Raw genomic sequence first — 21,571 nt, 5'->3', positions numbered from 1 at the left:
GAGGAAGTTAAGGGGGAGAATGTCAGTAGTAGCTTTTTTAGAAAAACAGAGCAGAAGGAGCGTGAGTCAGAGGGAAGGAAACAGAGTTAATGTTTCACTTCAGCGGACCATTTGTGAGAATATGGGAAAGAGATATCCCACAGTGTGGAACAACAATGTGGAAATGCTGCCCAGAAAGAGAATTACACTTTTTCATGTTTTTAGTAAGAAAGTGAAAATTTAAAAAAATGCTGTACATCTAAAACAAAAACGGAAAATGCTGAAAACTCAGCAGATCAGGTCCCATCAATGGGAAGAAAATCAGGTGGTTAAACTCTTCAACTAGCTGATTTGAATAGACGTCCACTAAATTGAACTACAAAGGAGAAACAAAATGTTACAATTACATTCTGCATTTCCAGAATGTTCTTGTTTTTCTCTCGTACGTCCGGTATCTGCATGTTTTTGCTTAACACAACTCCAATCACACCTTCTTCCAAGGCTACGCATGCGCCCCTCCGGCCGAGGTTGGACTTCCTGATCCTGACGTCAAGAGCCGGCCCACAAGTGCCCGTATGAGCCGGCAAAGAAGCCGAAATTTCCAGAAGGTTCTTGGTGTGTTCAGAGCAGCTGTGGGTAAGTGATGGTTGGTAGGGGATTTAACTCGTCTTGCGGCTTGCTGAAGCTTTGTACCCCGTAAGGCTCTCTCAGAACATGTGTGTTAATGCTTTGGCCAGAGTTTGACCATTTATTTCTTTATAACTGTAATAACCTCGTACGTTCATAAACGTGCTGCTGCTGCTGTATTTCTCTTCCTCGTTTTTTTTATTGGTTTACGTGTCAAACATCTGGATTAAAAGTGTGAGCCTCTTTGCCCCGACCCCTTTCTGTTACAGATGGCGGCCTCGCCACATGAGACCCCGGGCCCGTCGACATTCTGTCCGTCTCTCCATTCCCAGTTTCCGGTGGCGAAAGGCGGCCCCTGGCCCACGTGATCCCGGCACCTGGCCCACGTGACCGTCCGGCCGCGGTCGCCGGTATCCAGCCCGTGTGACCGGGCGGTGGTAGCTGGTGTCCGGCAGGTACTTCCAGCCGGTCATTGTCTCCAGAGTCGGATGGGTTCTTGTGGATATCATCCATAAACGTTGTTAGATTATCTCTATGGAGACTGCGAGTACTTGGATTTTAAAAATTCCAGGAAATTGAATATAATTGGAAAGAGGCAAAGGCGCAGTGGTCAAATGTGTGCTGTTTCTTAGCAATTTTGAATTGCCCATCTAGTCTGTCGAAGCCTGATTTCAGTCGCCCTTGGAATAACAGCTCTCATTTTGCTGATTAGAATTCTGGTCAGGCCTCTGCTACTCCTAGCTTCACGGTAAATTACGACGTTGTTACTGCTTCTAGGCTGAAAATAGAAGTTTACCGGCATTGTATGTAGGTAGACATATTGGCCTAAAATTGTACCAGAATTAAAGTGCGATTAATTTTGTTTTATTTTTAACGATTTACTGAATTTATCTTTGTGAATAGCTGTGTTTTTCGTATTCTTAGTACAGTGGTTTATAAGGGGATTGACAACTACCAGGTTTTGTGGGAACTTTAAAGAAAAATACTGCAGATGCTGGATATCTGAAATAAACAGATTATTCTGGGACTATTCTCTTTAACCTTGATGGTTGTTGAGCAATCTTACAAGCACTTCTGTTGTAAATTAAGATATCAATTAGATTAATGCTTAAGATGAGTGCTGTGCAGTCCCTTGGTTAAAGAGCATTGCAGTAGGATTGACTGGATAGCTATTGAGAGATGGTGCACAGGCACCAATATCTGGGAAAGCAAGCTGTCCTTTTGGGGATGTGATTCACAAATAGTGCTGGGACTAGTGCATTGGTGAATTTAACTAGTACCTTAGATCAGGCTTAACTAGATAGTGGAGAGAACACATCAAAGTTGCTGGTGAATGCAGCAGGCCAGGCAGCATCTCTAGGAAGAGGTACAGTCAACGTTTCGGGCTGAGACCCTTCGTCAGGACTAACTGAAAGAAGAGCTAGTAAGAGATTTGAGAGGGGGAGATCTGAAATGATAGGAGAAGACAGGAGGGGAAGGGATGGAGCCAAGAGCTGGACAGGTGATTGGCAAAAGGGATATGAGAGGATCATGGGACAGGAGGCCCAGGGAGAAAGAAAAGGGGGAGGGGGGTAGCCCAGAGGATGGGCAAGGAGTATAGTGAGAGGGACAGAGGGAGAAAAAGGAGAGAGAGAGAGAAAGAAGAAAATATATAATAAATAACGGATGGGGTTCGAGGGGGAGGTGGGGCATTAATGGAAGTTAGAGAAGTCAGTGTTCCTGAGTTTAGAAGACAATTGATCTCACTGAAACATACGGAATTCTGATTTGATGTATCGTTTCCCAATTCAGTAAAGGGAACTAGAGGCATGAGAGAGGTGCTGTCCATTGTTGATTATAGGGGACAATAGCGGGGATGACAGTCCAGCAGCAATGGCTGAAGTTTCTGGGAATAATTCTGAGGGTGCAGTATTGGTTCATCACAAAGCGGCAGCATCCTAAAGGGAGGATGAGACAACAATGGCTGACAAGGGAAATCAAAGATGGCACAAAAGCAAAAAGAGAGGGCATATAATATAGCAAAAAAAATTAGTGGGAAGTTAGATGATTGGGAAGCTTTTTTAAAAAAAAGCGCTAAGTTTGCCAAAAACATCAAAGAGGATACCAAAAGTATTTTCAGATGTTAAGAGTCAGGAATGGATATTGGACCACTGGAAAATGACACTGGAGAGGTAGTAATAGGGAACAAGAAAGAGGGAGACAAACTGAATACATATTTTGTGTCAGTCTTCACTGGAAGACATCAGCAACATACCAAAACTTTGGAAGTGTCAGGGGCAGAATTGAGAATATTTGCTATTACTAAGGAGAAGGGGCTTGGGAAGCTACAAGGAGGCAAGTCAACTGGACCAGATGGGCTACACCCCAGGGTTCTGAAGTTGCTGAAGGGACCGGGAAGGGCCTAGATAGAGGGGATGTGGGGAGGACATTGAAATAGTGGGAAAGTCTAGGCACACAGAGAAGCCTCACAATAGAAGGATGTCGCTTCAGAACAAAAATGAGTAATTTCTTTAGCCTGAGGATGGTGAATCTGGAGGTTATTGTCCTAGGCTGCTGTGGAATCTAAGTCATTGAACATACAGTATTTAAAATAATGGTTGATAGGTTTTTGATTAGTGAGGCCATCAAAGATTACCGGGAAAGGCAGGAGAATTGGATTGAGAGAAAATAAATCAGCCGTGTGATTGACTTGATGGTCTGAACAGCCTAATTCTGCTGCTCTAATATCTTCTGGTCTTATCAGGAGGAAAGTGGTGCTGAGGTAATGATCAGTTGTTATTTTATTGAATGGTGGATCATGGCACAAAAGGCTGAAGTTATTGCTTTTAATTCGTGTTCATGAGTATTGTGTAGAGAATGCTGAAAGGAGCTGTTGGTGAGAAGTGGTTGGTGTGTATTGCAGTGTGACGATAATGTTTGTTTCTCGACTAAATTTAAATGCACTACTTGGGCAATGGTGCTCCAGTGTCCTCTTCTGGATGACGTGCTAAACAAAGGCAATGTAAGAAAATTTAATCAGTGTGAAACATTTTGAGGTAATGTTTTAATAGGAAAATCCTCCTTTACCAGTTATTGATTTGTAATTGAAGTACTCAAGGTAGAACGTTGTAATACTGAAACTATTTTTATTGGTGTTGTATTTTAATAAATGATTCTGAAACAATGTCATAGGAACTTCCCACATTGTGACGCATCTTTAAATGATTAGCAATACACAAAATTAAAGAAAAGTTAAACAAAGGTCATTTGGCCCATTATATGTGCTTCCCCTCCTCCCTCCTCCCCTCCTGCCCAGCCATATATGCATCCTGGCTATTTCTAGTTTGGTACAGATTGCAAATTCCATTGACCTAATACAGTGGATTCTGGTTAATCGGGGCAGCTGCTTATTTGAGCAACTCTTAAAGAACAAAAGAAAATAGCCATACTTCCTTTAGTTCATTTGGGACACTATGCTGCCTAATTGGGACAGGAGACTTGCTAAATAGTTTCTAACTAGCATCAGTCCCGTGTCCTTGTCTGTCTGTTAAACACTACACTGTGTAGAGCAAACAGTTTCAAACGTTTAGTCTTGGAGATGCTAGAAATGACTGAGTGAAAACAGAATGATTTCGCTACTTCAGCAAGATAAGAATTAAGAATAATTTGAATGTAGTGACAAATCATCTTGAATTTTACAATGAAAATGAAGATATGGAAGATTCAATTGTCCTGAGCATTGTATGAAGTCGTAATCCATTATCTGCACTGTCTGCATTGTTAATTTACAGTCAGTTAAAAGAACATGGCAGTCTACATTGGTTGAATTCCTTTATTAGGAACTTAGCTTTATAGGACTGTAGTATATTGGTATTGTTCATATTTGTTCTGTATTTCATTTAAATAAGTTTAACTCACTTAAATGGTGAGCCAATAGGCTGGTCCTGGACTTATTTCCAGGCATAATTTACTTATTACTATTTAACTATTTATGGTCTTATTACTATTTATGGTGCAACTGTAACGAAAACCAATTTTCCCTGGGATCAATAAAGTATGACTATGTTTGTATTTTTATACCTTTAACAATTTCCATGAAACTTGAAGCTAATTGGGACAGCTGCTTAATTGGGCCAAAATGTACTGGTCCCCATGTGTCCCCATTAACCGGGATCACTGGTTAATTCCATATAACTTTGCAAGTGCAAACTTGATCTTTAGGGCATGAATATACTTGGCTGTATATTGAAGGAGATCAAGGGACTCATTTGTGGTGGACTTCAAAACTGCATTGTTTATCTTTGCGAGGTTTAATTATATTTCTTTGTACATTACAGTGAAAGATGGTGAAGGAAACTGCATTCTATGATGTTTTGGGGGTTAAGCCCAATGCAAGTTCAGATGAACTCAAGAAAGCGTACAGAAAACTAGCTTTGAAATACCATCCTGATAAGAATCCAAATGAAGGTGAAAAGGTAAGTGTGCGTTTTCACTTAAGGTTAACCAGTGAATCTTAAGTAAAAAGAAATTCTTTCCCATCTGTAGCTATATTAAACAGTCCTTTTCCTGAGCCTTTCTTTGCATCCTCCCCAACCCTGTCAATCTTTTTCTCTGCTACATTGGTTCTGTTGGTTACACTTGTACAGGACTCAATTTCATCACCTATGTCCACCTATCTTTCATTCCCCTGGATTACCTTCCTTTCCTGCATCTGTCTTAATCTCAGGAGTCAGACTTGTCACTGACATCAAATATGAACCTACTGACTCCAACCACTACCTTGACTATACATCCCGATTCTTGTTAGGATTCTATTTCCTTTTCCTCAATTTCTCTTTTTCTTCCACGTCCTCAAGATGAAGCCTACTACTGTAGTGCTTCCAAAATGCCAACTTTTTTCAGAAATAATTGTTTTCTTCTGCCATAGTTGATGGAGCTGTCGGAGGCATTCCCTCATTTCCCCCACATCTGCACACACCACTCATCCCCTCCCCAGAAAAAATGGCAGCAGAAACAAAATGCTGGAGGAACTTAGTTTCTGGCCAAGACCCTTCGTCAGTTCTGAAACATTAACTGTTTATTCCTTTCTGTAGATGCTGACTGACTTGCTGAGTTCCTCCACTATTTTGTGTTATTGTTCCAGCAGAGTTCCAGCATCTGCAGAATATCTTATGTTTAAACTGGCAATAGAGTTTGATCCTTTCTTTCCTCTCTCCTGACCAGCATCTGCATCCAATATCATCTTCCACCAACCACAGCTTAATATCATGAGTGGTCACCATTTGAGGTGTTATATATGTCCTTTCACCTCTCACCACCCAACTTGTACTCGGTGACTTGTGTGTCAGGCACCTGCATTCTGTCCCCAGTGGCCTTCTTGAGCTTCCAGTTGCATATTGACTCTCCCTTCCTGCTTCCATGTTGATCTGCCTGTCCTCTGCTTCTGCTTTGCAAATTAGACAACAACATTTTATGTTTTGCTTGGGTAGTTTAGAACCCAATGCTTGAATGTTGAATTCTCTAATTGCAGATAACACATCCCCAGCGTTTCCTCCCACACATGCACTTGCTTATCCACCTAGTTTTCTTTTTCCTTGTCATTTCAGGCATTCCTTCCCCTTCCTGGTTCAATCTGCCTATCAATCTTTCCCATCTTGTTTCACCGAGCAGCCTCTGCTACTCCTCGCCCCTTCCCACCCATACTGCTATATGTTGCAATTTTTCCTGTTTTCCCTGAGTCTTTTCTCTGAACTATCAATTTACACCTTCAATTTCATGAATGCTGTTTGATCTGAGTTCTTCCAACATTCTCTATTTTGTTGAATGGGGAATTTTGGCTTGGTATGTTAATTTAAAATTCCACATTTCCTCAGTATTACATTTTCAGTCTTTTTCAAGAGTAGTTTGTAAAAGCTTTTAATCTATTATCAGTTCTGGTTAACTTTTCAGGTTACATAAGTAGCAATTGAAAATCTTGTAACACAGCTAGGAATTGTATTTGGCTGTGCATCCTTGTTTTCATTATAACAAGTAGCATAGTTTTCTATAGAAGCTGTTATTATCTTGGGTCACAATATTACAAGACGGCCTGCTTTGTGACTACTAATGGAATCTGCAAAGAAATGAATTGGAAACAAATATTTAAAAAACATATTTTGAATATTCTGAAATGAATATATTTCAGTTTGATGGCATGTGAGAGGTCATCAGTGGACAGATACCCTTCAAGATGTTGCCCTGTGCAGAGTTTTGATCTCAAACACACATGTTTTAGTTTAAATGATTGTTTCCTCCTTGTACAATGGATGATCTTGAAATTTGGCTACAGATTGGCAAGTATGACATTATGGCCATCTCTGAAACTTGGCTAAAGGATGGTTGCCATTGGGAGTTGAACGCCCAAGGATATACGGTGTATCGGAAATATTGTTTAGTAGGCAGAGGGGATGGTGTGGCCCTCTGTATGAGAAATAATATTAAATCATTAGAAAGGAATGACATAGGATTGGAAGGTGTAAGGTGTCTATGGGTTGAGTTAAGAAATGGCAAAGGTAAAAGGACCCTAAAGGCAGTTGTATACAGGCCTCCAAACAGCAGCTGGGATGAGGATTACAAATTACAGCAGGAGATAGAAAAGGTGTATCAGAAGGGCAACGTTATGATAATCGTTGAGAATTTTAACATGAAAGTGGATTGGGAAAACCAGGTCAGTGCTGGACCTCGACAGAGAATTTGTTGAATGTCTAAGGGATGGCTTTTTAGAGCAGCTTGTTGTTGAGTCCACTTGGCAATCAGCTGTGCTGGATTGGGTGTTGTTCAATGATCCAGAGGTGATAAGAGAGCTTAAGGTTAAGGAACCCTTGGGGAACAGTGATCACAATATGATCGAATTCACTTTGAAGTTTGAGAAGGAGAAACTCAGTTTCAATGTGTTGGTATTTCAGTGGAATGAAGGAAATTACAATAGCTTGAGTGGGGAACTGGCCAGAGTTGACTGGAAAGAGACACTAGCAGGAAGGACAGCAGAGCAGCAATGGCTGGAGTTCCTGCGAAAACTGAGGGAAGTGGAAGATATACATTCCAAATAAGAAGAAATTTTCAAATGGAAGGAGGACACTACCGTGGCTGAACTGAATATGTATTTTGCATCAGTCTTCACAGTGGAAGACATCTGCAGTATACCAGACAGTCAAGAGTATCAGGGAAGTTAAGTGTGTGCAGTAAAAATTATGACTGAGAAGGTGCTCAGGAAGCTTAATGGTCTGAAAGTGGATAAACCTCCTGGACCTGATGGAATGCACCCTCAGGTTCTGAAGGAAACAGCTAGAGAGATTGCAGAGTCGATAGATTCTGGCATTGTACTGGCTGACTGGAAAATTGCAAATGTTACTCCGCTATTTAAGAAGGGTGGGAGGCAGCAGAAAGGATCCTGTAGACCTGTTAGCCTGACATCAGTGGTTGGGAAGTTGTTGGAATCGATTGTTAGCGATGAGATTATGCGGTACCTGGAGGCACATGACAAGATCGGCCAAAGCCAGCATGGTTTCTGAAAGGAAAATTCTGCCTGACTAAACTCCTGCAATTGTTTGAGAGAATTACAAGCAGGGTAGACAAAGGAGATGCAGTAAATGTGTACTTGGATTTTCAGAAGACCTTTGACAAGGTGCCGCACATGAGGCTGCTTAGCAAGATGGGAGCCCATGGAATTACAGGGAAGTTACTAGCATGGGTGGAGCATTGGCTGATCGGCAGGAAACAGAGTGGGAATAAAAGGATTCTATTCTGGTTGGCTGCCGGTGACCAGTGGAGTTCCACAGGGGTCAGTGTTGAGACCACTGCTTTTTATGATGTATATCAATGATTTGGACTATGGGATTAATGGATTTGTGGCTAAATTTGCTGATGATACAAAGGTGGGTGGAGGCACAGGTAGTGTTCAAGAAACGGCCAGCAGAGAAATTTCGATAGTTTAGGGCAGGGGTCCCCAACCTGTTTTTCACCGCGGACTGATTTGATATTGACAGTATTCTTGCGGACTGGCCGACTGTGTGACAGGGAATGAGGAAAGGTTCAGCTGACTCATACCATTTCATATCGTTTCCTCGCTTTGCTACCGGCTGAGGTTGGTGGTTGATCACCACTGGTTGAGGGGAATGGGCAAAGAAGTGGCAAATGAAATGCGATGTTGGAAAATGTACAGTCATGCACTTTGGTGGAAGAAATAAATGACACTGTTATTTAGATGGGGAGAGAATTCAAAATGCAGAGATGCAAAGGGACTTGTGAGTCCTTGTGCACGATACCTCCAGGTTGAGTCAGTGGTAAAAAAGGCGAATGCAATGTTGACATTCATTTCTAGAGGTATAGAATATAAGGCAGAGAATTGATGTTGAGGCTCTATAAGGCACTCGTGAGACCACACCTGGAGTATTGTGTGGAGTTTTGAGCTCCTTACTTTAGAAAGGATATATTGACATTGGAGAGGATTCAGAAGAATGATTCCAGGAATGAAAGGGTTACCTTATGAGGAATGTCTGGCAGCTCTTGGGCTGTATTCCCTGGAGTTCAGGAGAATGAGAGGGGGATCTCAGAAACATTTTGAATGTTAAAAGGCCTGAACAGATTAGATATGGCAAAGTTATTTCTCATGGTAGGGGAGTCTATGACAAGAGGGCACGACTTCAGGATTGAAGGATGTCCTTTTAGAACTGAGATGCGGAGAAATTACTTTAATCAGAGGATGGTAAATCTGTGAAATTTTTTGCCACGAGCAGCTGTGAAGGCCAGGTCATTGGGTGTATTTAGGGCAGAGATAGATGGGTTCTTGATTAGCCAGGGCATCAAAGGGTATGGGGAGAAGGCAGAGGAGTGGGGATGACTAGAAGAATTGGATCAGCCCATGATTGAATGGTGGAGCGGACTCAATGGGCTGAATGGCCTACTGCTCACATCTTGTGGTCTTGCCTGTCTGCTTCAGGGTTGTACTGCTTAGTATACAGAAATTTAATATGGAGCACATTGAACAGTGATGTTATTGTAACAAGCTAAACAGACTTATCAGTGTGAAAATTAGAATTAAAGTCAATAACTACTTTTTATAACTTGCACAGTTAAGTCTCTAAGCTAGACATTAATTTCTATAGATGTCTAAAACTGCAAGTTAAAGTTATAAAGCCATTCAGAATTGTACAGGTTGGGTGTTGTATTTTGGGCTGTTTTGATGCTGAAAACTTTTTAATTAATCTGGCACGTGATAACTTGTTTCCTCTATATCATAGTTTAAACAGATTTCCCAAGCTTATGAAGTACTGTCTGATTCCAAGAAACGTGAACTATATGACCGAGGTGGTGAACAAGCCATCAAAGAAGGTGGTAGCGGTGGTGGTGGATTTGGCTCGCCAATGGACATCTTTGACATGTTCTTTGGTGGAGGAGGCAGAATGCATAGAGAAAGGAGAGGTAGAAATTACTTTCATTTTGAATTTGCATTATTTACAAAAATCTAAGTACGTGGGTTTACAATTAAATGTCCTTTATAAACTTGCATGTACCTGAGACAAATGGTGGAAGATCCTGTGTATTAACAGCATTTGTCTATTTGTGCAATGGGTGATAAAAGTGTATTTATTTGTAAAATGAAATGACTTGGTAATTAACTGCTATTTGTTGCCAATTGCAGGCACTTGTGTAATTATACATATAATTTGCTGAAGCCTTAAGACTTAACTTTCCTTGCAGCTGGCAAGGTGGTGTAACAAGTGCAATTTCTCCAATATTAGTAATGTAGTCTATAAGTACAATCTCATGCATCTCAAATCCAAAGTATTTAAGTTTCTCAGCTCTATCTTTAGTCTTTAATGTGAGCTTATTTTAAATGCTCTGTACAAGAATTTTGACATGGAGTGTGAATAAAAATCAATTTTGACTTGAGCTGCTCAAATAGCTTAGAGCTTGCTGTCGATGAAAACTTGACTATTGTAAGTAAGGACAAAAAATTGTCAAACTTGGTCTTAAGAAATGTTTTGATCAGTAGAGAGTGCTCGGCAAAATCCAGCTTCTAGTAGCTGATGGGAAAGATTGGCAATGGATTATGATTAAATAGACTGGAGCAACCACGTGTAGTTAAGCCATTGTGTAGAATTGAACTGTAATATTGTTTTATCTTATGTGAATTTTTAAACTTTTCTGCCTTTGTTAATGACAAATTATTTTGCATGTTAATTGCAAGTGTGACATTCACAAATAAATTGGAAGTTTTATTTTAACTCCAGGAAAAAATGTGGTCCATCAGCTTTCTGTGTCATTGGAGGATATGTACAATGGAGCCACTAGAAAATTAGCCCTACAGAAGAATGTAATATGTGAGAAGTGTGAAGGTATGGAATATGTCATCAACAATTACTCATTGAGATGAGTACATGAATAGGAGAAATTTAGGGGAATGAGGGCCAAATGTGGACAGATGGTACTAGCTTGGTGGGCAATATAGTTAGTATGGACAAAGAGCCTGTGTCCATGCTGTATTAATTTGACTGTCAAAATGTCTCTATAGTAGAAGCTTCAGTACTGAATGTCAGTCCGTGAATCTACATGAATAAAAGAACATCCAATAAAATCCTATTTTATTCACTTCATGTTGCTATCAATTCCTCCACCCTTTCCCTCCAAGATTCCTGTACCACTCTGCCTCCATAGTATTAAAACCTTTATGAAAGTAAGTTGCTCTACCTTTAGATTGGAATTTATTCATGAATTTGGGCATCTTTGTAAATTATCAGAACATGGGTAGGGTTTAGTATGATCACTTTTACAAAAAACAAGACATCTGTAGTGAATTGTGCAGAGCAGTGTCATTAACTGATGGAAATAACAGTATTGAATAAATTGATTTTCATATTTCTCCTTGTGAACTATTTCAGACATTTCCAGTGTTATCCGTGAAATCCCCATACAAACCCCTACCCTACAAACCAGTGTGTGAAAACACATCTTTTTAGTTCTCTGCTGTTCATGAAATAGTAGCCTCTAGACTTGGGCACTTAAAACTTGGTCCAGAGAAAGCTATTTGTAATCCAGATTGCATGGAGATTCATTGAGGGGTATTAGTGTACTTGGAGTAGATTAAGACTTTTCCCAATGATGTAAAATGCATAATTCAGTTATTTTTAAAAAAATCTCCTATTCCTTGCAAATTTCAAATTAACCCACCATTATGCTCTTCTAAACCATTGCAAACACCTAATCATTTGGTGATCTAATGCATTGAAAAGCTTTTGTTGCAGTTATAATGGCACACTAACATCCTGATTCCAGCCCTACCATCCTCAACCATGTATAATCAAAGTTCCATTCCCTATGACTGATTTTCCTCATCCTCAGTCCTCCATTAATGCTAGATACTACCTTTGTGCAGATATCTTTTGCATCCTCTTGTGTACGTCTTAAGTAATAAAGTTTTTGAGAAGTGTCTCAAATATTCTGATTTAAAGTTTGAGCTGAAAAAATTTGACAATACTGTACTCACTAGGAAGTTTAATTAGTTGAATTAGCAGTCTGTGGAATGGTACATGCTTATATTTAGAACTGTGCTAACGTCAGGGGGCCAGGTAAATGTGATTCTTTACAACCTGTGCACAATATCCTAAATACTTTAAGGGAGCATGTAAAAGATGTGTACGTGCATTTTCTAAGAAGGAATAATTTCTCCTTAAATGTTTTATTATTTTTTTAAATCTGCAGTTCTTTCCAACAGGAAACCAAAACTGAGCCCAATACACCTGCCCAGTCTTGTTTCCCAACCTTAATACTCTTCAGTCCTTTCCCAGTGCTGCATTGAAGAAATTCCAGAAATTATTCTTAGCTATTTATAGAACCTGGATTTCTATTAATACATTGACTCTCATTCTCTTTACTTCAGCATTCTGAAGTTTCTCCATGTGTTTTTAATGCCCGCTGTCTGATCTGGACCGTCTTCCAGTTTATATTTATGGCAAAAAATATACTCAGCTGTCAATTGTAGCAAAGCAGAGTAGATTTTAAATTCACGTAGTACTCAGTGCTGATGTTGATAACTGGTATATATCTTATTCACAAGTTGGGATTTGATGGATTATTTTGAACTTTGTTAATGTGTAAAGGGTTATGTGTCTCCTTTGATAATCTATAACCTGTCTGCCTTTAGGTCGTGGTGGCAAGAAAGGCTCAGTAGAGTGCTGTCCTGTTTGTCGAGGATCAGGTATGCAAGTACGAATTCACCAAATCGGACCAGGGATGGTTCAACAAATTCAGTCTGTGTGCCAAGAATGTCATGGCCAAGGAGAGCGCATCAACCCCAAGGATAGATGCAAAGTCTGCAGTGGAAGAAAAATTGTTGTGGAAAAAAAGATTCTGGAAGTTCATATTGACAAAGGTATTATATTAACTATAATATCAAAAGGGATTGTGGAAAATCACTTTATTTACTGTTTCTTGTTGCACTTGCTAAAGGAACTTGTTAGCAGTTTGTGGAAATGTTTAATATTGGAATTTTTTTTGTATTCTGCTGTTCCATGTTGGGCATTTAAGTTTTGGCTGTTTGAAAAGCCTGTGTTCAACTTGTGAAGCTTGGAAGAACTGTTTCTAGTTTATATAGTGTTTAAACTGTCTAATGTCAAAAGATTCAGATTTGTGTATCACGTGTGTTGAAACATACAATGAAATGCATGCATCAATATTGAACACAAGTATGTTTTGGGGCAGCTTACAAGTGTCGATACACATGGCCACAATATATAATGTATACCCCCTTCCCACCCCCCACCCCCCAAAGAAAAATCAGGCTATTTAACTTCCGAATTACTGATTAGGGTCGGTCCCGGACTAGCTGGGACAGTACCCTGTGGCTTGAGCTCCAAGCACAACAACTGACCGGTTCTTGTGCCTCCTGCTGTCATAGACGTACTCTGACCTGGGACAGCCCGTCAATCGCAGATGTCTTTCGTCCCAATGTCTGTATTGCTGGCCTTGACCGTGAAGTGGAGGTTTTGACTCCGGATATGCTTTATCACCTCTACTTTGCTGGGCTTCAAGGTGTGGAGTGGCGGCTTGATCAGACCTCCAACTGATCTTGGTGCAGTCTTGAGTTTTTGATCTCAGCAGTAGGCCCATTCCCTTTCGCACCATTGAAACATCAAAGGTTATGAATTATTTTACATATCCATTACTTAATTTCAGATGGTGGTGAGGGTTTAGAGGAGTGAGATATATCAGGTAGTTGAGTGGTGTCGCAGCAACAACCTTGCACTCGATGTCGACCAAGGAAGATTGTGGACTTCAGAAAGGGCAAGTCAAGGGAAAACACACCAGTCCTTATAAAGAGATCACTGGTGGCCAATTTCAAGTTCCTAAGTGTCATTATCTCTGAGGATCTTTCCTGAACCCAAAGGATCCTTTTCTGGTTGGCTGCCGGTGACTAGTGGTGTTCCGCCGGGGTCGGCATTGGGACTACTTCTTTCTATGCTGTATATAAATGATGTGAATGATGAAATAGATGGTTTTGTTGCCAAGTTTGTAGATGATACGAAGATTGGTGGAGGGGCAGGTAGTGTTGAAGAAACAAGTAGGATGCAGAAAGAATTAGACAGATTTGGAGAATGGGCAAGAAAGTGGCAAATGAAATAGAATGTTGGAAAATGCAAGGTCATGCACTTTGGTAGAAGAAATAAATGTGTGGACTATTTTCTAAACAAGGAGAAAATCCAAAAATCTGAGATGCAAAGGGACTTGGGAGTCCTTCTGCTGAAAGCCTTAAAGGTGAACTTGCAGGTTGAGCCAGTGATGAGGAAGATAAATGCCGTATTGGCATTCATTTCAAGAGGTCTGGAATACAAGAGCAAGGATGTGATGCTGAGGCTTCAAGACACTGGTGAAGCTTCACCTTGAGTATTGTGAACAGTTTTGAGCCCCTCATTTTAGAAAAGATGTGCTGGCATTGGAGAAGGTCCAGAGGAGGTTCACAAGGATGATTCCAGGAATGAAAGGATTATCATATGAGGAACGTTTGATGCCTCTGGGTCTGTACTCGCTGGAATTCAGAAGGATGAGGGGGGGATCTCATTGAAACCTTTAGGATGTTGAAAGGCCTAGACTGTAGCTGTGGAAAGGATGTTTCCCATGGTGGGAGAGTCTAGGACGAGAGGGCACAGCCTCAGGATACAGGGGTGCCCTTTCAAAGCAGAGATGCAGAGAAATTTCTTTAGCCAAAGGGTAAAGAAATTTGTGGAATTTGTTGCCACATGCAGCTGTGGAGGCCAGGTCATTGGGTCTATTTAAGGTAGAGATTGATGGGTTCTTGATTGGACATGGCATCGAAGGTTACAGAGAGAAGTAATGGGTTGAGGAAGAGGGGAGGAATGGATAAGCCACAATTGAATGGCGGAGCAGGTTCAATGGACCAGCTGACCTAATTCTGCTCCTATGTCTTATGGTCTTGTATTGCAATTACAGAGAAAGCACGATAGTAGCTATATTTCTTCAGGAGTTTGAGGAGATTTGGTATGTCACCGAAGACACAGTACAGATGTACTGTGGAGAGCATTCTAACTGGCTGCAACATCGTCTGATATGTGGGGGCTACTGCACAGGATCAAAATAAGACTTGTAAATCTAGTCAGCTCCGTCATAGGCACTAGCCTCTGTAGTAGGATATCTTCAAGGAGTGATGCCTCAAAGGTGAAATCATATCATTAAGGACCTCCATCACCCAGCTTATGCCCTGTTCTTATTGCTACTATCAGGAAGGTGCACATGGAATAATTCAGGAATAGCTGTTTTCCCCCACCATCTGATTTCTGAATGGACATGAACACTACCTCTTTTTTTGGTACTAATTTAACTTAATTTTCTCAATTATTATGTATTGCATTGTACTGTTGCTGCAAGGACAATAAATTTTGTGACATATGTTTGTGACATTAAACCTCATTCTGATTCTTTTCATTCATTATTCCCACCAATTTCAGTAACTATAACAGGTTGGCTTGGGTGTAAAATCAAAACCTAACCACAGCAATTGGAATATTGCCATCAATGTTATGTTTTTTTATAATTCCAAATCTGACCTGAAGTCATTTGGTGAACGTTGTTATTTCATTCTTGTCCATTTCCCCCCCCCCCCAAAAAAAAAGCAGTCCAAGCCATGGAACATTCTCATTCACATTGCCATGATATTTGGGACTGATTTCAAAGCCTGTTGATTTGTGGTTGGATGTAATTTATCCCTGCTAGCCTAAACGCCAGCAATGTACCAGGCATTTGATAATTTATGTCAACCCTCCCAAAAAGCGGTCATTTAGTAAAGTTTGTGAATTTTCAAGACTTTCAATCTGGAATGGGGACTGTTCTGTAAGAGATGAAGCTGATGTTCACAAGGTCAGGTGGTGGTCTTGGGTGGGGGGAAGATGACAAATTTTTACAAGGTTTAACGGGGTAAACACAAAGATGATGCTTTCCCGGTCTTGAATCTCTTGAATCTTGATTCACTGTGTCAAAAAAGGGTTGTTCATTCAAGACAATTAAGATAGATTTGTTTAATCAGGCGGTGATGAACATTTGCCACTTTCTACATTTGCTAAAAGGGTTTAGTTGTATATTCAAGGTAGAGCAATATGTTTTAGTATGTTAGTACAAGAAAATGGCATTATGCTTGAGGATCAGCCATGATCTGATTGAATGGTGGGAGTAGGTACAAGGGACCAAGTTGCCTACTATGTGTTGCAGAAGTAATTCACTTACTGTTTTGGATTATTTTGTAGCCATTTTATTTGTGGCTTTTATAAAATGTCTTTTTAAGCATTTTATCTAATTGTCACCTTGACATTTGGTTAAAAGGTATGAAGGATGGACAGAAATTAACATTCCATGGCGAAGGTGACCAGGAACCTGGATTAGAACCGGGAGATATCATTATTGTCCTTGACCAAAAAGACCACGGTGTCTTCACCAGGTAATTAAAGTAACAATGCCAATTGAATTTGTGAATTATGAAATGAGCATGGTTAAAAATTTCATTTATGGTTTTCTCATTTTTTTAGGCAAGGGGAAGATCTAGTCATGCAAATGGAACTAGAATTGGTAGAGGCTCTTTGTGGCTTTCAGCGTCCAATCACAACTTTGGATAAAAGAGTTATTATCATTACATCACATCCTGGTAAGTAGCATAAAAGTGGTTTTCCATTTCAGGAAAGGATATTCTGGGTTAGTCTCTTTTTATTATCTTGCCTTTTCCTTAAGAAAGGGGCAAGTTCTATTGTACAATTAGGAATGCTATTTGCAGAGTACACCAAGAATAACAATGGCATAGATGGAAGGCACATTGTTATTTTGCGTAGAAAGGAAGATCTTTTTTTAAAATCTTCAGTTAAATACTACTACCATTTTGTTTTGCAGGTCACATTGTTAAGCATGGGGATATCAAGTGTGTGTTGAATGAGGGATTTCCTATTTATCGTAGACCATATGAAAAGGGTCGTCTAATCATTCAGTTCAAGGTATGCAATTGTTTGCAAGATGGGGACCAATCAGTAATCTTGCCTTTTGTCCCTAACTTGGTGTTGAACCCCTTAATGACTGGTTAAAGATTGCATATTTGAAATATTAAACCCATATAAATTATTACTACCAACCATTTGATATTTACTGTTGCAACCTGTATCAGAATTGAAGATTGTTTATTTATCAGGATACAGTGCTTGGTTTTGGTTACAGCTATGGCCATTCACTGCAAGATTGGTATTTTACTAGTTCTAAATTAAATACAATTCTAATTAAAAGGTATTTATTACTTCATATAGCACCATGATTAATATGAAATCAATGACTTCAGGATAAATTCTTCATACTGCATGTTGCAATTTTTTTTGAACACCTAATTGAATTCAGAAGTAGAAGCGATCTTTACTTTGTCCTAAATAAGGGACAAACATGACTTCAGCCCTCAATTTTAAGATGCTGTTAGACTGAACCAACCAAAGGTGACATGCCTTGGATTATCATTCTTTGTTATAGTACTGTGTGATTCAAGAAAGTGCCATTTTCCATAAAGCAAGCTATGCCTCAAGGTTCAGTTTAATTCAAGATGAGGAAAAATGATTTTCTTGAGGATCGTCCGATACACGAAGCATGCCTCCATTAGGAAAAAGCTTAGTAACCATTTTAAGATTGATGCTGATCAATGATTTCATGGCCAGAAGGAAATACTTGCAAGGCTTGCATATCCAAGCAAGTTACTGTTGAATCTCATCAGTAGTTGTGTTGAAAGATTTCAGTTGTCTGAAATTAAAATTGAATGTAAAAGTGCTAATTTGGTAGCGTAACCTGAAACATCAAATGTACAGAATGACAACTTAAAATTTGAGAAACTTGGATTGGATGACCAAATCTTTCCAGAAGCTTGGTAACATGGAACTTTTCTTGCTTCCATATGGAATTTTGGCTATTACTGGGGTAGGCTGGGCTGTCCAGTGGCTGATTTAAATAGGATTTTTTTTTGTTGTTTTGTTGATCTGGAAACTCAACTGTTTCTAGTACTTCACAAAATGACAATCCATATGAAAATCTAACCTGCCAATCAGCAGAAGTATTTTATCTAGCTGCTTGTGCTTTGTGCGATTGACTGTACACCAACTTAAAACAAGCATGAACCAGACCTGTACTGACTTGAAGAACCATTTGATAGGCAGGGAGGCAAAGAATTAACCATCTAATAGCTGCTTTAAGTCCACTAATTATACACTTCATTTCTCCTCTTTCCAGAGGTTATTGTTAGAAGTTGGTGACATTTCCATGGAGTGGTAGATGGTGTTAAATTATTATTGAGTAAACTAAAATACAATAGATCTACTGTAGAGCTCCAACATTTTGTTGCATAGATATCTGGAATGCCAGTAAATCCCCAGTGCCTGGGAAGTCAGCATTATTTTGAAGATCACATCTTGGCACCTCAATGAAAATTTTTCATTGGCTAGAATTGCTATTGCTTTTACCTAAATTGTGACTATACTTGAAATACTTCTGATTCTTTTCAGTATCGTTACAATTTATTTTGCTGTGTGGAACAAAGTATTGGGGCCTCCTTGAACTTTTTTCATAATCACATACTGAAAGCTGTAGACAGTGATACTTGGGTTCATTCTCGTACATTACAAAAGGCTGGCTTTGTATCATGTTAGCAGGTTTTAAAATGACTTGTTTGCAATATCCTGGTCTAAATTAGAATGCTGTCTGACTGAAATCTCTAACCATGGTAGTGCTCAATCCACATGATGTATTTACATTTAATTGAAATGGGAAAAATAGCAATACAGTAGTGGTGGGGGATAGGAGAACTGCTGGATGAACTCAAATGGACCAAGTTGCATCTAAATTAGAGGCAAATTGACAATCTAAATTGTCAATATTTCAGTTTGAGACCTTGTATCACTCCATTCTTGGTTCCAATGAAGGTTCTTGATCTGAAAATTTGATAGTTCCTCCCTTCCTGTTCATATGTTCCTTGACCCACAGATTTTCCACATCAATTTGTTTTTTTGTGTGTGAAAATGATATTTGTTTATGCTAGTCATAGTTCAATGTTGTGTACTTCCAAAAATTAACTATTGTTTGTAAAAATTAATCTCCCTATCCTTCTGACTTCAGGTGAACTTTCCTCCAAATGGTTCCATCCACACAGATAAATTAGGCCTGCTAGAAAAATTGCTGCCTCCTCGACATGAGGTTGATATCACTGATGACATGGAACAAGTAGATCTGGTAGATTTTGATCCACAGCAGCAAAGGCACCGCTACAATGGAGAGGCTTACCACGACGATGAGGATGATCAGCCTAGAACTGGGGTTCAGTGTCAGACTTCTTAAAAATAGATCAGCTTTGTGACTTAAAGTTATATTTGTGGAAGATTTTAAGTATGAAGACTGGAGCCTTGGTAATCATTTATACATGTTTAACATCATGGTTGTCTTACTTGTAGTTGGAGGATAAGCTGTGTATTGGATGTTTGGTGTATTCCACAAAATTTATTTAAATAAAAGGTACTGTCTTGAGATTAATTTTACTTAATCTTTGTTTGTCCTTACTTTGAATGGAGTACTCTGTTCAATATCTACAGTTGTGGAGAGTATATATTGGATGGTGAATAACCACTCAACAGTACAGCACAGCAGCAGGGCCAACCAGCTAAAAAGTAATCAACCCACCTGCTTTCCCCACCCCCAAAGACTCATCCCTCCTACCTAGACAATGTTCATCTTCCTTGCATTCATGTGGCTATCTAAACATCTCTTCAGAACCTCTAATGAATTTGCCTCTACCTCTATACCAGGTAGTGCATTCTATGGTATCAGATATTTCTACCCTACGGGGAAAAGAATACTGCCTACTTCATCTATGCCTTTCAATCTTATAAACCTCTCTGATCTCCTCATAGCCTCTGCTGCTCCAAAGAAAACGCGTTTGTCCAGCCTCTCATGATAGCACACGCCCTCTAAACCAGGCAGCATCCTCGTAAACCTCTTCTGCATCGCCTCCAAAGCCTCAGCATCCTTCCTATGGTGGGGCAACCAGAGCAGTATGTAATACTCCAGATGTGGCTTAACTAGAGTTCTATAAAGCTGCAACATAACCTTTTGACTTTTGAACTCAATGTCTTGACTAATAAAGCGAGCATTCCATAAACTGCCTTAACCACACAATTGACTCATATGGGCACTTTCATGAAGCTATGAACTTGCACCCCAAAATATTTCCTGAGCAACACTTAAGGGTCTTTAACAGTGTACTGTCTCCTTGCATTTGCCTTACCAAGGTGCAACACCTCATTTATCTAGGTTAAATTTCATCTGCCATTTCTGTCCATAACTGCAACTGATCTGTATCGTGCTATAGTCTTTGCCAGTCTTCTACACTATCCACAACTCCATCAATCTTATCTTCAAACTTATTTCCCCCATTTACATTTTTCATCTAGCTCATTTATATACATCACAAACCAGAGGTCCCAGCATGGATCCTTGCAGAACACCACTAATTACAGACCTCCAGCTCGAATAAGTCCCTTTGACTACTACGTGTCTTTGATGTGCAAGCCTGTTCTGAATCTAAACAGCCAATTAATTGTGGACTTTGTGCATAATCTTCTGAATTGGCCTCCCAAGAGGGACTTTTGCCAAACAACTTAAATCCATGCAGACAACACACACTGTCCTACTTTCATCAATCTCTCACCACCCTGTCAAAGAAAAATTCCAGTTAGTAAGACACAACCTGCCCTTAAAGCCATGCTGGCTCTCCCTAATTAGGTCATGGGTTTCCAAATGCTTATATCCTATCCCTCAGGAAGTTCTCCAGCAATTTCTCTACAACTGACTTGAGACTCACTGGTCTATAGTTTCCAGGATTTTCCCTCATTCCCTTTAAATAAAGGTAACATCAGCTGCCCACCAGTACTCTGGGACCTTGCCTGTTCCCAGAGAGGACATGGAGATGATACCAGTCAAGCCCCAGCAATCTCATCTGTTGTCTCCTTCAATAACCTTGGGTAAATATCATCAGGCCCTGGGGACTTAACCACCTTAATACTCATTAGTTGCCCCAACACTTCCTCCTCCTCGTAACGCTCATTAACATATTTATGCATTCAGCACAGATCTCCGTGTCCTTTTCCTTGGTAAATACTGAAGCAAAGTACTCAAGTACCTCACACATTCTCTGCATCCAAGCAAATGTTCCTCTTTTTATCCTTGAGTGGTCCTACCCTCCCTAGTTATTCTCTTGCTCTTGACACATATATAGAATACCTTGAGATTCCCCTTAATTCTACTTGCTAAGAATGTTTCATGGCCCCTCCTGACTTTCCTAATTCCCTTGAGCTCTTTTCTGATGACTTTATAATCCTTGTGTGCTTTGTTTGATTCTAACTTCAACAGCTTTACATACTTTTCATTTTTCTTCTTG

At 39.8% G+C, this 21,571-nt stretch overlaps 1 protein-coding gene across 2 annotated transcripts; it reads left to right on the top strand.

Annotated features, from left to right (window-relative positions):
* The first annotated feature begins 499 nt into the window (after positions 1 to 499).
* On the top strand, positions 500 to 19,682 carry LOC134347022 (dnaJ homolog subfamily A member 1-like). Of its 2 annotated transcripts, none has more exons than XM_063049006.1 (9): positions 500 to 615; positions 4,923 to 5,060; positions 9,864 to 10,044; positions 10,857 to 10,961; positions 12,767 to 12,994; positions 16,453 to 16,567; positions 16,656 to 16,771; positions 17,011 to 17,111; positions 19,258 to 19,682. In XM_063049006.1, the coding sequence occupies exons 2-9, from the start codon at positions 4,929 to 4,931 to the stop codon at positions 19,474 to 19,476; spliced, it is 1,197 nt and encodes a 398-aa protein (XP_062905076.1). In that variant the 5' UTR covers positions 500 to 615; positions 4,923 to 4,928; the 3' UTR covers positions 19,477 to 19,682. The 2 variants fall into 2 exon arrangements, with proteins under 2 accessions (XP_062905076.1, XP_062905075.1); XM_063049005.1 differs by lacking the exon at positions 500 to 615 and adding an exon at positions 1,026 to 1,354.
* Positions 19,683 to 21,571: the final 1,889 nt, after the last annotated feature.

Source organism: Mobula hypostoma, chromosome 5 (genome assembly GCF_963921235.1).
Source record: "Mobula hypostoma chromosome 5, sMobHyp1.1, whole genome shotgun sequence".
Classification (NCBI taxonomy): domain Eukaryota; kingdom Metazoa; phylum Chordata; class Chondrichthyes; order Myliobatiformes; family Myliobatidae; genus Mobula; species Mobula hypostoma.
This window is presented reverse-complemented; position numbering and strand designations above follow the sequence as displayed.

What these genes read in the sequence shown, in the direction of transcription:
- LOC134347022 (XM_063049006.1), top strand. Translation starts at nt 4,929, where the DNA reads ATGGTGAAGGAAACTGCATTCTATGATGTTTTGGGGGTTAAGCCCAAT. An exon ending in AATGCATAGAGAAAGGAGAG is followed by an intron (nt 10,045 to 10,856) that starts GTAGAAATTACT and finishes TTTTAACTCCAG; the next exon opens with GAAAAAATGTGGTCCATCAG. An exon ending in TATCATTACATCACATCCTG is followed by an intron (nt 16,772 to 17,010) that starts GTAAGTAGCATA and finishes TTTGTTTTGCAG; the next exon opens with GTCACATTGTTAAGCATGGG.